This window comes from Lissotriton helveticus, chromosome 4_1, assembly GCF_964261635.1.
Source record: "Lissotriton helveticus chromosome 4_1, aLisHel1.1, whole genome shotgun sequence".
NCBI lineage: Eukaryota > Metazoa > Chordata > Amphibia > Caudata > Salamandridae > Lissotriton > Lissotriton helveticus.
The window spans coordinates 1,930,166,605-1,930,185,222 of NC_136063.1; the positions used below are offsets into that span (position 1 = coordinate 1,930,166,605).

General features: G+C 43.1%; 1 protein-coding gene across 5 annotated transcripts in view; it reads left to right on the plus strand.

Moving 5' to 3' along the window:
- The window catches only part of ATP11C (ATPase phospholipid transporting 11C (ATP11C blood group)), a 905,856-nt gene that overhangs the window by 720,435 nt on the left and 166,803 nt on the right, over positions 1-18,618 (plus strand). For all 5 annotated transcript variants that reach the window (XM_078688608.1, XM_078688607.1, XM_078688609.1 and 2 more), the window contains exons 19-20: positions 2,833-3,096; positions 17,866-18,040. In XM_078688608.1, the coding sequence (XP_078544734.1) occupies positions 2,833-3,096; positions 17,866-18,040 (439 nt within the window). The remainder of the gene's footprint in view (positions 1-2,832; positions 3,097-17,865; positions 18,041-18,618) is intronic.

Below are 18,618 nucleotides of genomic sequence, written 5' to 3' on the forward strand. Positions count from 1 at the left end.
GGGAAAGAGCAGGAAAAGTTGAACAGAATACTAGAAACTGCATCCATTTTATCATGATGGCGCATTACACCTCTAAGTGACCTAGGTAACTCATTTCAGGTGCAAAGTTCGTTGGTTACAACTCTAGCATCATTAAAACGCAACATGATCAAAATAATTTTCTATAACATGATATGTGACTTAACCCCTCGGCTGCGCCGCCGATGTTGCGGAAGTGCGGCACTTCTGCAAAACAGCTGGGGCCGCATCAGCCATCGGCCGACGGCAGCACCAGCGAGGTAGTGCAGCCATCGGCCGACGGCAGCATGGAAGGGGTTAAAACATGGTAGAAGGCTATATTAATTTAATTTGGAATACTTATGAACGATTTTAAGTGAATTAGTGCTAACAATGTACCTTTGTCGCCACCCGGTTGTCACAGGTTTCTTCTGGGTAAACCTGAAACCTCAACTCCCTACCTCCTAAACCCCCTCCCTGCCCAAAAAATCAATGATGAAGGGTTAGGCATGCTTGAAATATTTGAACACTTCTGAATTGTTTGTTAAACCTGTGGCTTTTTGACCAGTTTATTTGAAAAAGATCCCACAATCCCATTTCAATCCAAAATATTCTTTGGTGAAGGGTCGCCTAAAGCTTGTCAATAGTGAGCCTTTTGCTTGTTTTTACTGAGCAGCTGCTTATCCTCCTCCACTTTAAAAGGCAGCCAGTATTATTTACTCCACTAATGCCGATATAATACTATCTTTGACCATTGCAGTCGGCTGAAACTGTATTTGTTCACTTACAAAATGTTGCATTCAAAGGTTTTAAACATTGCTATTCCCATTCTCAAACCTGGAATATGGGTTAATATAAAAACTCCAATCAGGCACTCATCGCACGTAGATGAATCTTCAGCCTCCTTTATACAGCTTGTAAAGATAACTCTAAAGCCACCGTACCAGGGTTCAAGCATGATGGGACTATTTACTTTGTATGTTTCTCTGCCTTCAGTTCTGGAGGTATGTTACAGAGGTAAATCACCGTATTCCTTTATGCCAGGTAACAAATCCAGGTTTTATGTTTGGTTTTGTGGCACATGCAGATATCCCTTCATATTGTTTAAAGGCGGTGAGATTACGTGATTAAAAGTAATTTTGGAATATAGAAGGGTATTTCTCATGCAGATGCTGGAGAATGGAGGGGAGGCTTGAGTGGAGATTATTTTAGGTCTGTATGGCTCTACTGCAATATTTCTTCTTTCCCCCATTTACCCTTTCCTGTCCCATTGCATAGTCCTTGAGCAGGCTCTAGCTAGGTAATGTGTCACTCCACTCTGAATAGGTCTGTGTACAACGCACAGCCTTTAAAGTGGATCTCACTTTAATAGGAAGCCAATGCAGTGATCTGAGGGTAGGTGGGATACATGATTTTGAACTTTTTGCTGTTGGTCAGGTAAGAAGCTCAGTGCTGTTCAGTAATTTAGGTGAGATAATAACATAACGAGGATTAGTGCAGCCTTTTAGCTGAACTGTAGAAAAGTAGTGGGAAATGTCTTGATGTTAGCGTAAATGGTAGAATGTACATTTGGTGCCTTCGTTCACATGAAGTATAAGTGTAAGATTATTGTTGTACATCATCGCCCTGATAAAGGTGTAGCCCCAGCTGGGGCCGTACACCGAAACGCGCGTCAGCGCTTTTTGTGTGGGGCAGCAGGATTGTTTTCCATTCTCAATCCAAGTTTCATGCCTTGCTGCTACCCCTCTGTTTGATGACTTATTTCCATCGTGTCATCCTACCAGTTTGTGGCGCATATGTACCACTATGATTATGCATGCGTCTGTAGTTTGATGTATGGTTAAGAATGGAATGTGTGTTGGGATGTTTGTGAGCTTTGAACGGGGTGTGTGGGACCTCTTTTGTTATAGAAAATGTTTCCTTGTTTTAACGAAATTGATTATGTCAGGATTTTGTATTTACCGTTGTTTGCCTATGAATTGAACTTTTAAGTCTTGAGAAAAAAATAATAAAAATCATTGAATGTATTTGTGGATTTGACTCTTGTCTCCATTGATGGGTGCTCCTATGCCTAAGCTTGTATTTTAAGGATCCTCTTGTAGGACCTGATTTAAATAATATTATTGGCAGGTCTTTTCTCTGTTTTTATTGATTTTTTACTTTCCCCTGGTGACCTGCCTATATCCATTCAAGGGACCCCCTTCTGTCTAGTAAGATTATTGTTGAACATAAACCCAGGCTGCGATTCTTCTGAATTGACGATTGGCTGAGGCCAGACTCATGGGGTCTGGCAGTGAGAAAGGGCGAAGTAAAGGGTCGACTCGGTCCACAAGTAATGTTTCTCTCTTCTGACTGTTAAGGCAAAGTCAACTGTGGTGCATCCAGTGTTGTACCTTCTTCAGACAGTGTTCAACCTGATTCCATTGCATGTGCTAGTTTGAGGAATATTCATGTATCCTCTGCATATATGTGAAAATCGAGATTATGAGCATCCACAGTGTATGTCATTGTCGCCAAATGTACATTGTAAAGGTTGGGAGAACGCGTGTAACCTTGAGGGACTCCACAGATGAGGGGAGTAGTCACGGACAAGAAATAAACCAGCTTGACCTACTGAATCTGATTTGTTGCCCACTTCTAAATATGTCTTTAGTCTGTCACTTAAGAGTTTTTTTAATCGATTGTGTCAAATCCAGGAGGGAACTCTAGTAATATCAAGCCAAATAAATTGATGAGGGGCTGGTTAATGCTTATTTTCATGATGGGTAATGTTTGCAGAATGAGACACCATTTTACTGGATACAGTGTTGTGAATGTCATTGTTTCTCGCCCCAGGCTTCAGGAAAGAGCTGCTGAGACTATTGAGTCTCTGCATGCTGCAGGCATGAAGGTGTGGGTGCTCACAGGAGACAAGATGGAGACTGCAAAGTCCACATGCTATGCCTGCAGGCTTTTCCAAACCAACACTGAGCTACTGGAACTAACTATAAAAACAACTGAAGGTAACGAACGAAGGGAAGATCGCTTGCTTGAAGTGCTGCTTGACTATCATAAGAGGTTGGTGCAGGACATTCCCAAATTAAAAGGGAGCATGAAAAGGTAAGACATGCAGCATCTTTCCCTTGAAAGTTTTCTTTGTTTAATCTGCACAAATGACATTTTAAATAGATGTGTTTTTCAAAGCAACCTATTAGAAAATATGCTATTATTGTATATGTAGCCAAGGAAAAATATTTAACCAAACATTATTTAAATTGTAGCTACCAGCCATAACCCTATAGGAACATGTTTGTGTAGGAGCACCGTTTAGCATAGCCGTCCCTTGAACGTTACATGATTCCCTGTATGCTTTTCTGATTCTTACATTGAAACTAATATTGTAGCTTTGCAACAGGAACTTTACTAAATAACAGTCATTCTCCAGTACTAACTCAAGTTCTTAGTACAGTAGCCAGACTGGATCTAAACATTTTGCAAAAACTCCCCTATGCCAGAACATTGCGCCATGGTTCCCAGACGACTCCTGGGATGTGGCACCAACTGGTGCTCTGTTATCAGTTCCCTATTTCCAGTGCCTTATTTGAAGATGTTTCACATTTTTGCAGTCTTTTTGATCCTGTCACACTCGCCCTTGTTGGTCCCCTTATTGGTGTGTTCCTCTGGTGCATCCACGTGGCTGGCTCAGGCCGCCATTCTTGCTGACTCCAGTGGGCTGTAAGTGTATTTCTCTGAATCTGCCCCCTGAGATTTATTTGAAAATTAATTCTCCCTGTTGTGGCCTCCTCACTTGGAAAATGTACTTCCATCATGTTGAGACATGTCCCTCTTATCCACCATCCATCTCTGACATGAGGTAGGTTTTTGTATGGGGTCACTCCTAGGCTCCATCCTCGTCTTGATGTTGTATTCAGACTCATCATCTGCCAAGCTGAGCAGAGTCCTGGGTCCAGTGCTTGGCTCTGTTCCAGCATCCTGCATAATGTTGCCAGAACCATTCATGGCTTTACTTGCACCTGTTTCTGACCCCGCTCAAGTAACCGCATTAGTCAGGCTCTGCCAGTGAAGCTTTGGCTTTCTCCAACTCCTTCGGGCAAACCGTTGGACACTAAAGAGTTTCTAGGCACAGCATATGCCCACTCCCCACTGGAGAATGCTGTCCCGGATTTGTCTTTGCCAGCAAGTGGGCTTCATCCTGGTTCTGGCATTTGTCCCTCCACCAACAGCTTCTGCCTCATTGCTGGTCAGCTTAGATCACCTTGTCAGCTTAGATCACCTTGTCATCTCCATTTTGGCCCCAATGCTTTCCATTCATTTTGCATCTGAAAGGCCCTCCCACCTGGCTCATCCTCAACATCAACAATGATATTGTGGACTGCATCGATGCAAAAACCTCACCAGCCTCTTGGGCGTCATTGTTTTTTCAACTGGAAAAGATCCAGCTCGGGCATTGCTGTTGTTGTATTCCACTTTAGGTGTCCGTATATAGGTTTTCCTGATGCATGTCCTTATATAGGCACAATTCGCATTGCCCTTATATAGGCATAAGATCCCAGTCCTTATTTAGGCACTAGCCATGCTATCCAGATACAGGCATGGTCACCTACATCCGTCCACCCCATCGTCACAACGAGTTCTTAGAAACCACACCCTTAAGCTGTTGGGAGTTTCCCTAGCCCAGGATTATTGATTTCTCCAAGAACTCATTTATTATGCATGAACCGCTATTCCCTAAGGGTTCATTCCTGAAGTCTTCCTCTGCCCGACTTTACGTCAATGCTAACATTCCAAGACACCAACCAGGTAAAAATATACCTTCCCTTGCCCAAGCAAGTAAGAGGAGACCTCAACTTTAGAGGAGCCCGTGTCCCGGCCTGGCGCACTGACAAGATGCTGTCATCGCTGCTCGCAGGGAATCCAGCTTCCAGTGTTCTGACTCCCTTCGTGAGGTGTTACAGTTCGAGACCCGGAAAGATTTCCCACCTCTCTCATTCTCAAGGTATGGAGCTGACTAGAACCTAGAGGGACTCATGGCATACAAACTTGGCATACCATACGATAGCCTATCGCACCTACTTCATACCTTGTACTACACTTAGGTACACTGGGGTAGAACTAGTTAGAGAAGCATCTTATGAGTACTCGCATTTTTAGCATATGTTATTTATGTATATGAATATATGTGTCATAGCTAAAAGATAATTCTAGTGCAGTATTATTTCTTCCTACTGCTTACGCTGTACACAATATATCTTGCATACTGTCTTACGATTGTAACAGCTCATATCTCTTACACGAGAAATTAGACTGTTCAATAAATCCTTTTTATTGAAAGGCCGGTCTATACTTTCTGTGTAACTCTGAAGAAACTAAGCATGCACAATTAGCTAAGTAAAACTGTTACCTGTTGTTTCCACGATTCTGAGCGTGTTCGGATTCTAAAGAAAAACAAAGTTGTCATTTATGCGGTTGCCAGAAACTACTTCCTTCTTGTTTACAAGGAGTTGCTAGTGGCCTCTGAGTTAGCTGCCACACAAAGTAATTACGTTTAATATACTCGATAGGGGCATAAGGACCTCAGTCCTATGCCAAACCTTTAGTGTATATTATTCCAATGCGCAGAGCCTATTAGGGAAGTAGGAACTACACTACACTGTAGGTGATATGTTGCCTTGCACATCAAGAACTCGACCTCGGACTGTGGGCAGGCTCGCTCTTCTAGATCATCAGCTTTGGGAGGTTGTGTGAGATCATGGATGATTTCAGGGTAATGGTTTGCACTTTTTCTTCTTCAGAGTAACACAGAGGTTTTATTAGACTTTTAATGACAGTAGTGGCTTGGAGTTAGAGCCTGAAGTTGATCTTGAATGGGCCCTAGTCTCATTTCGAACAATTTGAATTTCCATGGGACTGCGCAAGGCTGAGGAGTCTTGCTTTTTCCTCTAGAGGTTAAAACCAACCTGCTAACTGAAAATCACAAGACTGGTCCTGCCTCTTTAGGACCCTTTCTGCCATTTAACGAGGTACTGAGAAAGCCCATTAGGAGTATTTGGAACTGACCTTTGCCACTCCAGCAGTCTGCAGCTGGACCTTGAATGTCATGCCTTAGTTCCTGAGGACCCTAATATTCTCTCTTCTAATCTGCATCTGACTGTGTTATATGGTGATTCTTCTTATATCACAGGATTTGTGTCTTATGTCCACCATTGTCTCTTTAGGTGGTATGAAAGCAGTTTAATGCCATAAGGAAGAAAATATTTAATCGAAAGCTATAACTTTTTGTTCTTGTAAAGCTTCTTCCTTCTTGAGCCACTCTTCTATGTTCTTTGGGAGATGGTACAGATTGTTGTTCTTCTGATTCCAGATCATGGAAGTAGTTACTTTGTAAAGGTAGTTCATGATTAAGACCACCGGAATTATTCAGCAGGGGATGGCCAAATTATGTGGCAGGGTTGAGTAAATTATGCGGCAAGAAAAGGCAACTTATGTGGCACATTTTGTGAAAGTATTCTTCCATCATGTTTTCATTTTTAAACTTGCTAAAACTGTCTGGGTATTCATTAGTTGCACCTCATTAGTACAAGGTTAGCGCCCAAATATACCAATAAGCTACGGAAAGGTGACCTTTCAACCTTTGCAAAGGGCGTTCCATTGCTCAGTAACAGAGATTGCTGCATTTTTAGTAAATTTTGAACCGTTAGAGCTAGAAACAATTTGTTTTGTTAAAATCTGTGGATTATGCTGCAGATGATGGATTATGTGGAAAATCTACAATTGTGTGAAAACCGTCATGGCTGCTCAATCATGTAGTTCCAGTGGCCCTGGTTATGTTATATGTCTAACCAGCTACTTAGGTCTGGCCCTGACACTTTGAACTAATAGACTAGATAAATTGGTTCTTGAGTGTCCGTCTGCCTTAGTGCTCACTTGCGTACTTCTGGTTTTTCATGGACTGTCCTGGTGTACTTCTTTGACTTGCCTTTTGATGGCTCCTGTCTCTTTGGAACAGGAGCTGAGCAAATTCTGGAAAGGTACAGACAGGAGCATCTGCCCTCTTGCCCTAAGTAGCTGGTTTCTTTTGTGAGGGTGTTTTGAAGTTGCAGAGACCTCAGAGGTGACAGAGGTTCGTATCTCGGTCATATGGTCTCAGCTGTTTGTTGCTTTTCAGTGCACTCTTCCATGTTCACTGGCTTTGTGCCTAGGCAGTCGGGTTTGCCTTGATGATTCTTTCCATAGCTCTAGAACTTTTCTACTGGGCTTCACCCTCTGCTTTGCATCAGTCTAGTGCTTATGTGGTTATAGTATGGTCTTTTCATGTATGCTGTAGCATATCCGTCAGTGGTGTTCCTAATGTTCTTGGGTACAGGGCTGTGGTTTGTGTGGAGGCCTTGTCATAGATCTTTCTCGCATGAGCAGACATGAGATACCATGTTTATGTTGGAACAGAAGATTGAACATCAGCCTGTGCCTTTTTTCATTGTCTTTGAAAGTGACCCCTTTTATCATGGTCAGACAAGTAGACAAGGTTTTGCACCAGCTTAAAACGAGGAGCAAGCTTATTAGTCAATCAGGACACAGGACTTGCAAAAGCTCACCCAGAGTTATGTATGTTACACTGGTCTTTCATCATTACCAGACACTTGCAACTGGTTAAATCTGTCAGCAGCATTTTGCAGCCTTAAGACAATGTGCATAGCAGATCACTAGAGCTATGTAAATAGATCTAGCTATCCCCCAAACGCTGTGCTCTAAACAATTTTTTAAGTATGTTTATTAGTTTGCATGTAAATTAGCAGTCCATTTCTGTCATCTCGCCTCAACAGCATGGTTACTAATCGGAATTAAAGATGCACAATCAAAATAATCAATCAATCAATCAATCATGCCATTTGTATAGCGCACTACTCACCCGGGAGGGTCTCAAGGTGCTTGGGGGGAGGGGTATGCTACTGCTCGAACAGCCAGGTCTTGAGTTGTTTCCTGAAGGCGAGATGGTCCTGGGTCAGCCGAAGGTGGATGGGGAGGGAGTTCCAAGTCTTGGCAGCCAAGTAAGAGAAGGATCTTCCTCCGGCGGTGGCTCTTCGGATGCGTGGTACGGCTGCGAGGGCGAGGCTGGTGGACCGTAGCTGGCGGGTGGGCGTGTAGAAGGTCAGGCGGTCGTTGAGGTACTTGGGGCCCAGGTCGTGGAGAGACTTGTGTGCGTGGGTGAGGAGCCGGAACGTGATCCTCTTGTCGACGGGGAGCCAGTGCAGGTTCCTCAGGTGGCTGGAGATGTGGCTGCGTCGGGGGACATCCAGGATGAGTCGGGCGGAGGCGTTCTGGATGCGCTGGAGTCTTTTCTGTAGCTTGGCTGTGGTTCCGGCGTAGAGGGCGTTTCCGTAGTCCAGTTGGCTGGTGACGAGTGCCTGGGTGACAGTCTTCCTGGTCTCGGTCGGGATCAAGCGGAAGATCTTGCGAAGCATACGCAGGGTGTTGAAGCACGATGAGGAGACGGCGTTGACTTGTCTGGTCATCGAGAGGGAGGGGTCCAGGATGAAGCCCAGGTTGCGTGCGTGGTCGGTTGGCTTGGGTGCGGTGCCCAGGGCTGGGGGCCACCAGGAGTCGTCCCAGGCGGAGGGCGAAGATCCCAGGATGAGGACTTCCGTCTTGTCCGAGTTCAGTTTCAGGCGGCTGTCCTTCATCCACTCGGCGACGTCTTTCATCCCTTCGTGTAGGCAGGTTCTGGCGGTGTCGGGGTCTCTGGTGAGGGAGAGGATCAGCTGGGTGTCATCGGCGTAAGAGATGATGTTGAGGTTGTGCTGGCGTGCAATGGCTGCGAGAGGTTTCATGTAGATGTTGAAGAGGGTGGGGCTGAGTGAAGATCCTTGCGGGACGCCGCAGATGACTTCGGTGGCCTCGGAGCGAAACATAATACAACTGTTTCAGACATAAACCAGCAATCTTTCCATACAGTGTTGGTCTTTTCACAAGTCTTCATGTACTTAATTAGGATCATGCAGTGGCACAGCAGCACAACGGCACTGCTGGCTGATGCACGTCCACAAAGGAGAGGAAAGCACTGAAACAGGAGTGCCCACAAAATGTAGTATTGTCTGAGCCACATTCATCAGCAGAACTTCTAGTACAAACAGCTTCTTAGAGGGTTTATAACCCCAGACAACCATGTTATCAGCAGTATGTCTCAAGCATGTGCAAAGTCCCTATGACCAGTTCTGGCACTTGAGGGCCCTCAGAACACCACTCTCAGTTTCAGCCGGGCTCCAAAAAATTATTATGTCCCAAGATAAGATCCTGTGTGATAAACATCCAGGAGCTGCTAAAAGGAACTGTGATGTAAGCAATAAAACAGTAAATTATCTAAAGGATATCTAAAGGTAGGAACTAAATATAGAAACTTCTCAACTTATTTATATCCATCTCCAAAAGCAAGTATTCTCCTCCCAATCAGCTATCACTATATGACTGAACCTGAGCTTTCCACTGACCTGGGAGGTTACTTTTGGGGGTTGAGGACAGCCGCAGACCGAGCGCTGCTCCTCTGACAAACCGGACCTTGCAGCCTGCCGCACACCGATCACCGCGGCGAGGCGGGAGAACTACACTACCCAGCACCCCTTGCGCCCAGGAAGGCGCGCATCCAGCATCCTGCCCCGCCCCTGGAGGTGTGCTTAAGGCCAGCGCGAGCCCCGGGGGAGCGGGGAACCTGAGCTTTCCACTGACCTGGGAGGTTACTTTTGGGGGTTGGGGACAGCCGCAGACCGAGCGCTGCTCCTCTGACAAACCGGACCTTGCAGCCTGCCGCACACCGATCACCGCGGCGAGGCGGGAGAACTACACTACCCAGCACCCCTTGCGCCCAGGAAGGCGTGCATCCAGCATCCTGCCCCGCCCCCGGAGGTGCGCTTAAGGCCAGCGCGAGCCCCGGGGGAGCGGGGAACCTGAGCTTTCCACTGACCTGGGAGGTTACTTTTGGGGGTTGAGGACAGCCGCAGACCGAGCGCTGCTCCTCTGACAAACCGGACCTTGCAGCCTGCCGCACACCGATCACCGCGGCGAGGCGGGAGAACTACACTACCCAGCACTCCTTGCGCCCAGGAAGGCGCGCATCCAGCATCCTGCCCCGCCCCCGGAGGTGCGCTTAAGGCCAGCGCGAGCCCCCGCGTCGCGGGACCGCGCGCGGGCTAAGCCCGGGCAAAGGTCGGGCCCTCTGTGGCCCTCAGAGGCACGAGGAGGACGGGACGGGCCACCCCCCTTGCCAATTCACTCAAAGAGGTACTGTGATTCCCCTTACTATTTCTATCAACCCATATCTTTGGAGACTCGCATCACACCATGTCTATCTGGGAGGAGCTCAATGCTATGTGTGGATCTAAATATATCCCTGATTTTGCATCCCCATAAGCACAGCTACCAATCCTGACGATGTTAGCGCCACCCTGCAGATGTCACCTCTTTGCTCGAATAAACTCCAAACTCCAATCAAACCACTCCCGGGTGGGCTCAACATCAAGATAAATAACGATGATGTCACTGTTAACGGGAACCGAGCCAAAACTCCAAAACTATGCTCCTGTCCCTCTCAACATCACTCCAACTTCAGCTCTGTGTCGGTGTATATGGATCATGGAAAAATGGTGAACTGCCCATCATCCCCTCAACCAACTTTATTGGCCCAGCTTGAGAATCTATTAACCTCCCTAATTTCACCACTGGTGGAAAAAATTAATGATCTGGGGGACAGGATATCTAATATTGAACTGATAATCAAAACACACATTCCATCTGGAACTAAATCAGTATTATCAGACCCTCCTATTCCCCTTACTGTCCTGGAAAAACCCAAATTGATTTCCTGCAGGAATGCGCATTCTCAAACTACACCGCTTGTACAAACAAACCACATCAAGGCTAAACCTGAACCTGTTAGAATGCCACGAATAAACTTACCCCCTGAAGCCGCCCCTTATGTGACCGTTGTCTCTGGGATCCCACCACTAACTCACGGAAAACTTGAAACTCGTCAAGATTTATTACATAAGGCTATGTTTTGGTTACAGACCAATAGACCCCTGCCACCCAACCTAGATGGGGGGATCCTAAGCGTTAGGAGGGTGGGATGGTTGGGCACTTTGCCAAAAGACATTCCAGGGGACTTGGCGCTAATTAGATTCAAGCATAGGAAAATAGCCCGCTATTTACGATCCTGCAAGCATAAAGAGGGGGATGGCCCAATTCGTATCTGGGATTTACATGACTTTTACCCGAGTATTCCACCCACCCAGTTACCTAGAACACAAGGGCCAATGTAAAAATGCTGCTCTCCTTTTTATTTTTTTAGAATTCTGCATAATATATATTTTTTTTTTTACTTATGAAAAGTTTTGGTTCCCCTGATCCCCTTCTCAAAATGTTAACTTTTTCCCTACAAAATGTTTATATTTTTTATATTTTTATCTATTTTAATGAATTGACTAAATGTATTGTTGTATATTTTTATTTTATTATGATTGCTTGTATGATATTCTTTGAAATATCGAATAAAGCTTATTTGATGATGATGATGACTTTATTTTGCAGTAGAGATTGAATAATGCAAAGATGAAATGCTACTATAAAGCTCCACATATTGGATTGATGAAATAAAACAACAGTTTGTTAATATTTCATGTAGTGATGTTGGAAATGATGCACTTCCACTTGTTTTAAAAAACGTTTGATTACTTAACCCTACAAAATATTTTGAACGTTTTGGAATAAATGCAGATTGTTCATGATAAAGTACATCAAGCTATTAACGTTGATAGTTTCCTATTTCTGCAACTCTCAATTATAGATGTCACAGTAATTGTATACCTTCACAAATGTTCAAGAAAAGTCAAGAAGGAAAATTGAACGGGTGTCAGTTCTGTGTCATGGAAAGAGTAAAGTTCGGCAGTAGACATGAGGACTAAAAAAAACGAAATGGATTATTCGCCTCTCAATATTGTCTTCAAGAAGCTTGAATAAAGTGGGAGGTTTAACAATTTCTATATACTATATTTCATTCTTTGAAACAGTGCTACTTTTTAAAGTGTGTGAAGAGAAAATGATGTACTGCATCTAGAGGGAGAGAAATTGTTCCTTGAAATTAAACTAGATGAAAGGAGGGCTTATGTTTTAAACTATTTGAACTACCTTCTTTTGGTTTGACTCTTATGAATCTCGCATTGAATCAAAAATTGATCTCACTTCATAGTCGGTTAACTTAACTTCACTAGCATTGGCTACCATAACTTTTGTGTTAAATGAAAAAGATGCCATTTTAAAGTCCAAATGTTGAGATTGGATTGGGAGTTTCAAAATGGTGAAATGTACCTTATCATTAATAGTGTAATCAATGACCCTTGATGGACAGCATTTATTGGCTCCTCATTGTTGAATTCGGTTTTATACATAACTTTATTAAACCCCTATGCTGTGCCTGTTTGTGGCTTGAAATATGCACAGGTTTGGATACAAAAATTAAGGCTGCTGTAGTTTGTAGAAAATGAATTAAGGGTGCTATTTGTTTATAACTTAAACTTAAAATAAAGGTGGAGAATATTTTCAGCATTTTTGGAAGAGATACTGTGGTGACTTATTAAGAGTTGTTTCACATGTCTAAGTAATCATATTGATGGCTGCCTGATTTTGGAAATTCTACATCAGTCTATTAACCGTTATGTACAATGCATGGAATCTTGATTCATATGAAAACTCCTCAACAGAAGAGTTTTGCTGTTCCTCTTTAGGGAATAGATCATTTTTGGGAGGCCATCTATGGTGAATGCGGACAAAGGTGTGCTGCATGCATGCATGATGCTGTGATAGGCACATTGGGGTTATTAGTGGAGCTGTGAATCAAAAAATTGTGCCTAATGGTGCCGATTTGTTTCACTGAAACATTACATGCTAGGATTTCTGAGTTCACTGGAGAATTCAATGAAACATTGCTTAGTGCTCAGATTTCTGCACTCAGTGGAGGATATTATTTGGTGGGAAGAAGATGATTCAGAGCTTTGCAGTTTTGAAGAGATCTTTTCACTTGGTGATGTGAGATTTTTAAAATTCTTTGGGGGAAGACGTGATTGAAGGCTTATTTGCAAGAAGTATCTTCCAGTATTGAGCGGTTTTCAGCAAACGGTTTCCTAACTTAAATCCTTTTCTCTCACATTGATGTTGTGGTCTAGTGTGTAGTAGAATGTTGTATGTTTGACTTTCATGCTTTTAAATGGTGGCCAGCAAAACACACAAGATGATGGACGGAATGTTGCACAATGGCAAAACATTCACCCCCAGTCACAGATCTGGGTTTAATCCATCGTTATTTTGCTCACCAAGCCACACCAGTTCAGACATGGCCATATGCAAATCAGTCTTGACCCTGTGCCTCATGGGAACAGTCCAGCCCGAACTGCCAAGCCATGTCTTCCCTGGACCGGAATCAAGCATCCTAGGACCGGTTTCTGGCTATCAGCCGTCTTCTGCCAGGATAGCTTGACTCCAGTGGCTTTGTGAGCACGGGACCCACGTCTGGGCATACCCTTCCCACATAGGGTGAACAGCAAAACACACAAGATGATGGAAGGAATGTTGCACAATGGTAAAACATTCACCCCCAGTCACAGATCTGAGTTTAATGGTGGCCAGCAGCTTACCAGGGACCTGTGCTGAAGTGACTATAAGTTCTTTGATGTGGATTGATGAGGTTGTAACGAGAAGACAGCGTACTGATGTTCTTCCACTTCACCGAAATTTCTGATTGAGTGCGTAGTGATTTAAGAGGACTTGAGAAAACTGTTATGGGTTTTCTTTTTGAGGGCAATAGTAAAAGAGACATTGTAGCATTTGCATTAGTAATGGGGAATAGTGATAACTATAAGCAAATGAGGCAAAGGAGCAATAGGTTTCAATGTGTTTTGTCTGGAATGAGTAAGTTTGTAACCTGAGAGCAGAGTGCCAAGGAGGTACTGAAAATATGAAATGAGTGGTTTATGTTTTAAGGTGCGAAATTACCTATTAGGAAGCTCTAACCTCATAGAAGCACTGTGCCTGCACCCCCTAATGTCAACGCTTACCCATAGGAAACAAGCGAGGAGATCACATCCTGAAGTAAAAGAAAAGAAGACTTTTCTGGTGTGCCACTTCTGTTACACCTGGCTGTGTCTATTGTGCTCGAACTATGATATGTGCTTTTCAGTCAACAGGCTTGCTTTAAAGCCGAAGGACTATTATTGCCCATAGGCAGTACCCATATAGTACATCGCTCTTTTGCTGTTTACATGCACTATAAAGTGTTTTGATACAAGGCAGAAATGTAGGTCTTCTTGGATTAGTCTGAATTCCGTAAGAAAGATCATCTTTAAAAAGAAACATTTAATATTAGTTTTTAACAGATTGTGTCCATTTACATTCTTTTACTTAAACAAAGCAATATCAGTCTAACTTACGTTGGGAAACAATTACATCTGATCTCCATAAAAATACTGTTGAAATACATTCTGAAAGTGGACATGTATATTTTTTAAACCATTCACCATTTTGAACAGTTGGGGATCTGGGGTCCCTAGTTAGATTGTCATTCAAATGCTAGCCATGTCACAAAGAGATACTGCAACATCTAGATAGTTGACTCTGTCACCTGGTAATCCTACCACTGCACTGGGGTAATCTGAGATGATTGGAACCCCTCCCCCACTTCAGGAAGCACCTACTTGCTACCTTCTAGTAAGCTTTCTTGAGCTTAACTCACAGGCCTCGGGCTTGAAATGGTAAAAAAAGAGTCAATTGCGGTATTAATGATCAAAATGCAACACCTCTGTACACAATTCCTATATACCCCATTTATCTCTTGAGTGTTCATGGAGGCCTATCATCATTCCTCTTTGTCTCAAATTCTAAAAACAGCGTATCCATGCTTGCACAATTGATGTCCTTATGACTCCCCTCTTTTTTTCATTGTGGAAAGTTGCACTCCCGCTCATCTCCCCACTTCATTTCTCCAGTGTTCGGAGTCTAGCTGACATTCAGTGCATCACAAGGCGTCCCTTTTTATTGATAACTGAGCAAAATCTATACATTTAGTTTCACCTTCAAGCTCAGTAAATATGCCTCAGCTTTCTTCATTTCTGCTTTTTCTATTACCTCCAAAAGAATATCAGTCACAGTTGCCCAGCAGTTTGTTGTAACCTGGACACTGTCACAACATAAGGTATAATCAAGCGTCCTCATCTCCATATTTTGGGCAGTTAACTCAGGAGTGAATACATCTGGTCCACTCTGCTAAAAGATCAGGTAGGACCCATGCAACAAAAAAATCAAGTTAAACAATTAAAAATGGGAAACGGCCACTACAACGAGGCCGTTTCAACGAAAACCATAACCACGCATGCATTACAACGCATGCGTGGTTACAACGACTGCCTTTACCACGCATACTTTTACTACGATGTACGTAGTAAAGGCATGTGTGGTAAAGGGTAAAAATAAAAAAGGGGGGCTTGGGGGGGCTTGCCCCCCCAAAAATAAACCACTAACCTTTAGAGGAGATGTGCAGGAAATCGGCGGCGCAGGAGAAGGAAACGGCCGTTTTTTTTTCTACTTATGACGTCACCACGGAAAAAACGTGGAGAAGGAAAAGCGTGAATATAGTATTCCGTTGTAACGCATGCGTGGTAAAGGCATGCGTTACAACGGAGTTCGTTGTAAGATCATACAACCATTAAAAATACAGTAACTTGATTGAGGCACTCCTAAGCCGTTTGGGACTATAACTCACTAATAATTAGGTCTCAGTCTGCCTTTCCATGCTCTTTGTCCATGCCTCCAGGCAATTTCATTTTGAGGTCCTCTCAGGATGCTTAGACAATTCAAGGGCACTTGATTGTGATATATCCAGTTGCCCCCGTAATGGTGAATATATTTACCACACCATGTGTTGGTGCTTCTAAATCTCCCTTTACTCACTCTGTTTTATTGCCCCATTATTTTCTCATACATCAAGAACTGTCTGACAGGAACATCTTGACTAATGTGCTCATTTTGGACTCATGTTTAGCATCACATGGTCTCTTTGTGATGAGTGGTCCGAGTAAGAGCCAGGGTCAGTAGTATCTAGCTTCGTCGCCATCATCCCACACAGCAACATCCTGCCTTAATGTGCTCCCATTGCTCACACCACAGCTGCACCTGGCTGTGAGACTTGTTTAGCTTTGCGCAGCCTCGATTTCCTTCTACTCATTTTTGGTGGTAGGTGGGGAGTTTTTTCTCCATATCCCGCGGCATATTCCTCCACCCCATCCCTGTGTGCCTAACTCTAAAATGGAGGGCTGCAAGTCACTAAGCACCCAAGGAGGACAGAAAAATCCTGGTGTGTCAATCAGCAACTGAGGTGCTGGTTGGATTTGCATCCTGGGAGCTCCAATCCATGAGTTAGTCAAGCCCCAGACACCCCGGAGACACTAAATGTGTGACTGCAATGCAATGGAATTAATGTAGTATCAAGATTTTGAATCAGGGAGTCTCTGAAACACAGATCTGTGAGAGTGGCAACTTGTTTGACCCAACAGGGAGCAGAGTCTCATATTCTTAAACTCTCATTGCAAATTATTTCACAACGAAAACAGCTGTAAAAGTTAGGTAGTCCATTCTATGTGCATACCTGTATGAGAAGATTGTAAATCATGCCCTATATTAACCCTGAACAGTAGAATAAATGAAAATCTGGAATCCCCCATTAGTAAATATAGGTCCATGGATTCTTTATGAGTGCATTAAAATCACAAGTGGAGGGGTTGCAGTCTTATAATTTCTGAATTCAGTAATAAATGTTATTAGAATCCGTGCAAAAAGCCATTGAGGGAATACCGAGGGCTGCATGTCTTTAACAGAACATGTCAAGAAGACAACCAGAGATTCTGCTTTAAAAATGCCAACTTAACTTATTTCACTGCAAAAACAATTTGAGCCCACTTCTGTGTAACACAAGATCCTAAAAGATGTTTAAAGCTAACGGAAAATCCAGGTCAATTGAGCATAAAAACCCTGATGTAGGATATCTAATGGATAAATAGGCCTCAAGAGCAAGAATACACAATTTAGTTCCCAGTTCACTTGTTATATGTGAGATTAATTGTCTAGCAGACTATAGTAGTCTGATTGTCAAACTTTTTTTGTAGTATACTCATGCAGCTAAAAAGTGCATACTGCACATTGGCAGAATGTTATCCACCCTAGAGCTATATCTAACCAAGTACCAGTTTTAAGGTTAGAGATCAGGACCACATTTAGAAGGATTGAAATGAAATAAAGACCTTTCAAAGTCCCAGTTCTATATGATCTAAATAATTGTGTGTTTCTCAGCTACATATCGCATGTGGCACATCCCGTATTTGTCAAGCGCGAACTAATCACCCCTAAGGGTCTCAAGGCGCTGGTCCATCGGGGAGATTAAGTGAGCTATTGCTCAGAGTCGCATGGTGCTGAGCTGAGCTGCCGTCGGCGCGGGGGATCAAACTGTGACTCCCACTCCAGAGTCAGCTGCTCTAGCCGCTGTGCCACACTTCTCCTCATACTCACACTCAATACTCACTGGTTCTACTGTCAAAGACAGAGTCTGATACAAGTGTACCAATTTGAACATTTTGTCATAAGAATGTTAACACTAAAACGGTATAATGTATTAATACAGTATGTGTTTTCGAAAAGTATTTGTGTGTATATATATATATATATATATATATTCATTTAATTTGTGTAGATGGTTGCTTGCGTCTAGGTTTAAGGGCTCTCTCTTCTTGTTAATCTCTGGTTGATGATCAAATACCTTAAATGCATCTTTTTTTATTGTTATAGAAGCTGGTCAGTAACCCAAGAATATGGCCTAATAATTGATGGCTTCACGTTATCCCTAATATTAAATTCAACTTTAAACTCGAGTTCCAGTAACTACAAACATATTTTTCTACAAATTTGTCAGAAATGTACAGCTGTTCTATGCTGTCGAATGGCTCCTTTACAGAAAGCACAGGTAAATATGGTATTATTGCTGCAACAATAATGTGTTACTTTTACAGACTGTTGATTGTAAAGTGTTGTTGTAAAAATCACCCAAGCTCTGCTGTGGTCAACCACTAGTACTGCAACCCCGCACACAGACAATGGCGGTAGGAACTTAAAATTATACCCCGTAGAAAATCATGTTAAATTATTTACAACAGTTAAAAAAGATAAATAGATATGTAAATGTTAAAAAAAACTAAAAATACAACATTTATTATCTAATTATAAAATATTTTTACAACCTGTTTCAAATTTACTAATTAATGTCATGTGTTTTAATAAAATGTAATTAAGCTGCTTTTAATGAATTCTATACACCCATGTTCTAATCTATTGAGACGCGATCCGAAGTTGTGTCTCAAAGCATTGCAAGGGCATTCTCAAAGAGCTCTAAAGACATGGGTCTCGAGGATTTTGAAACAGTTTGTGATCTTAAATTCAGTTCCCCACCCCAAATTCTCCCTTTGTAGGGGTCAGGCTCGCTCACTGCATTCGCTATGCACCCTATGGGGACTTATCTGACAAAATTTACTAGGGCTGCTTTGT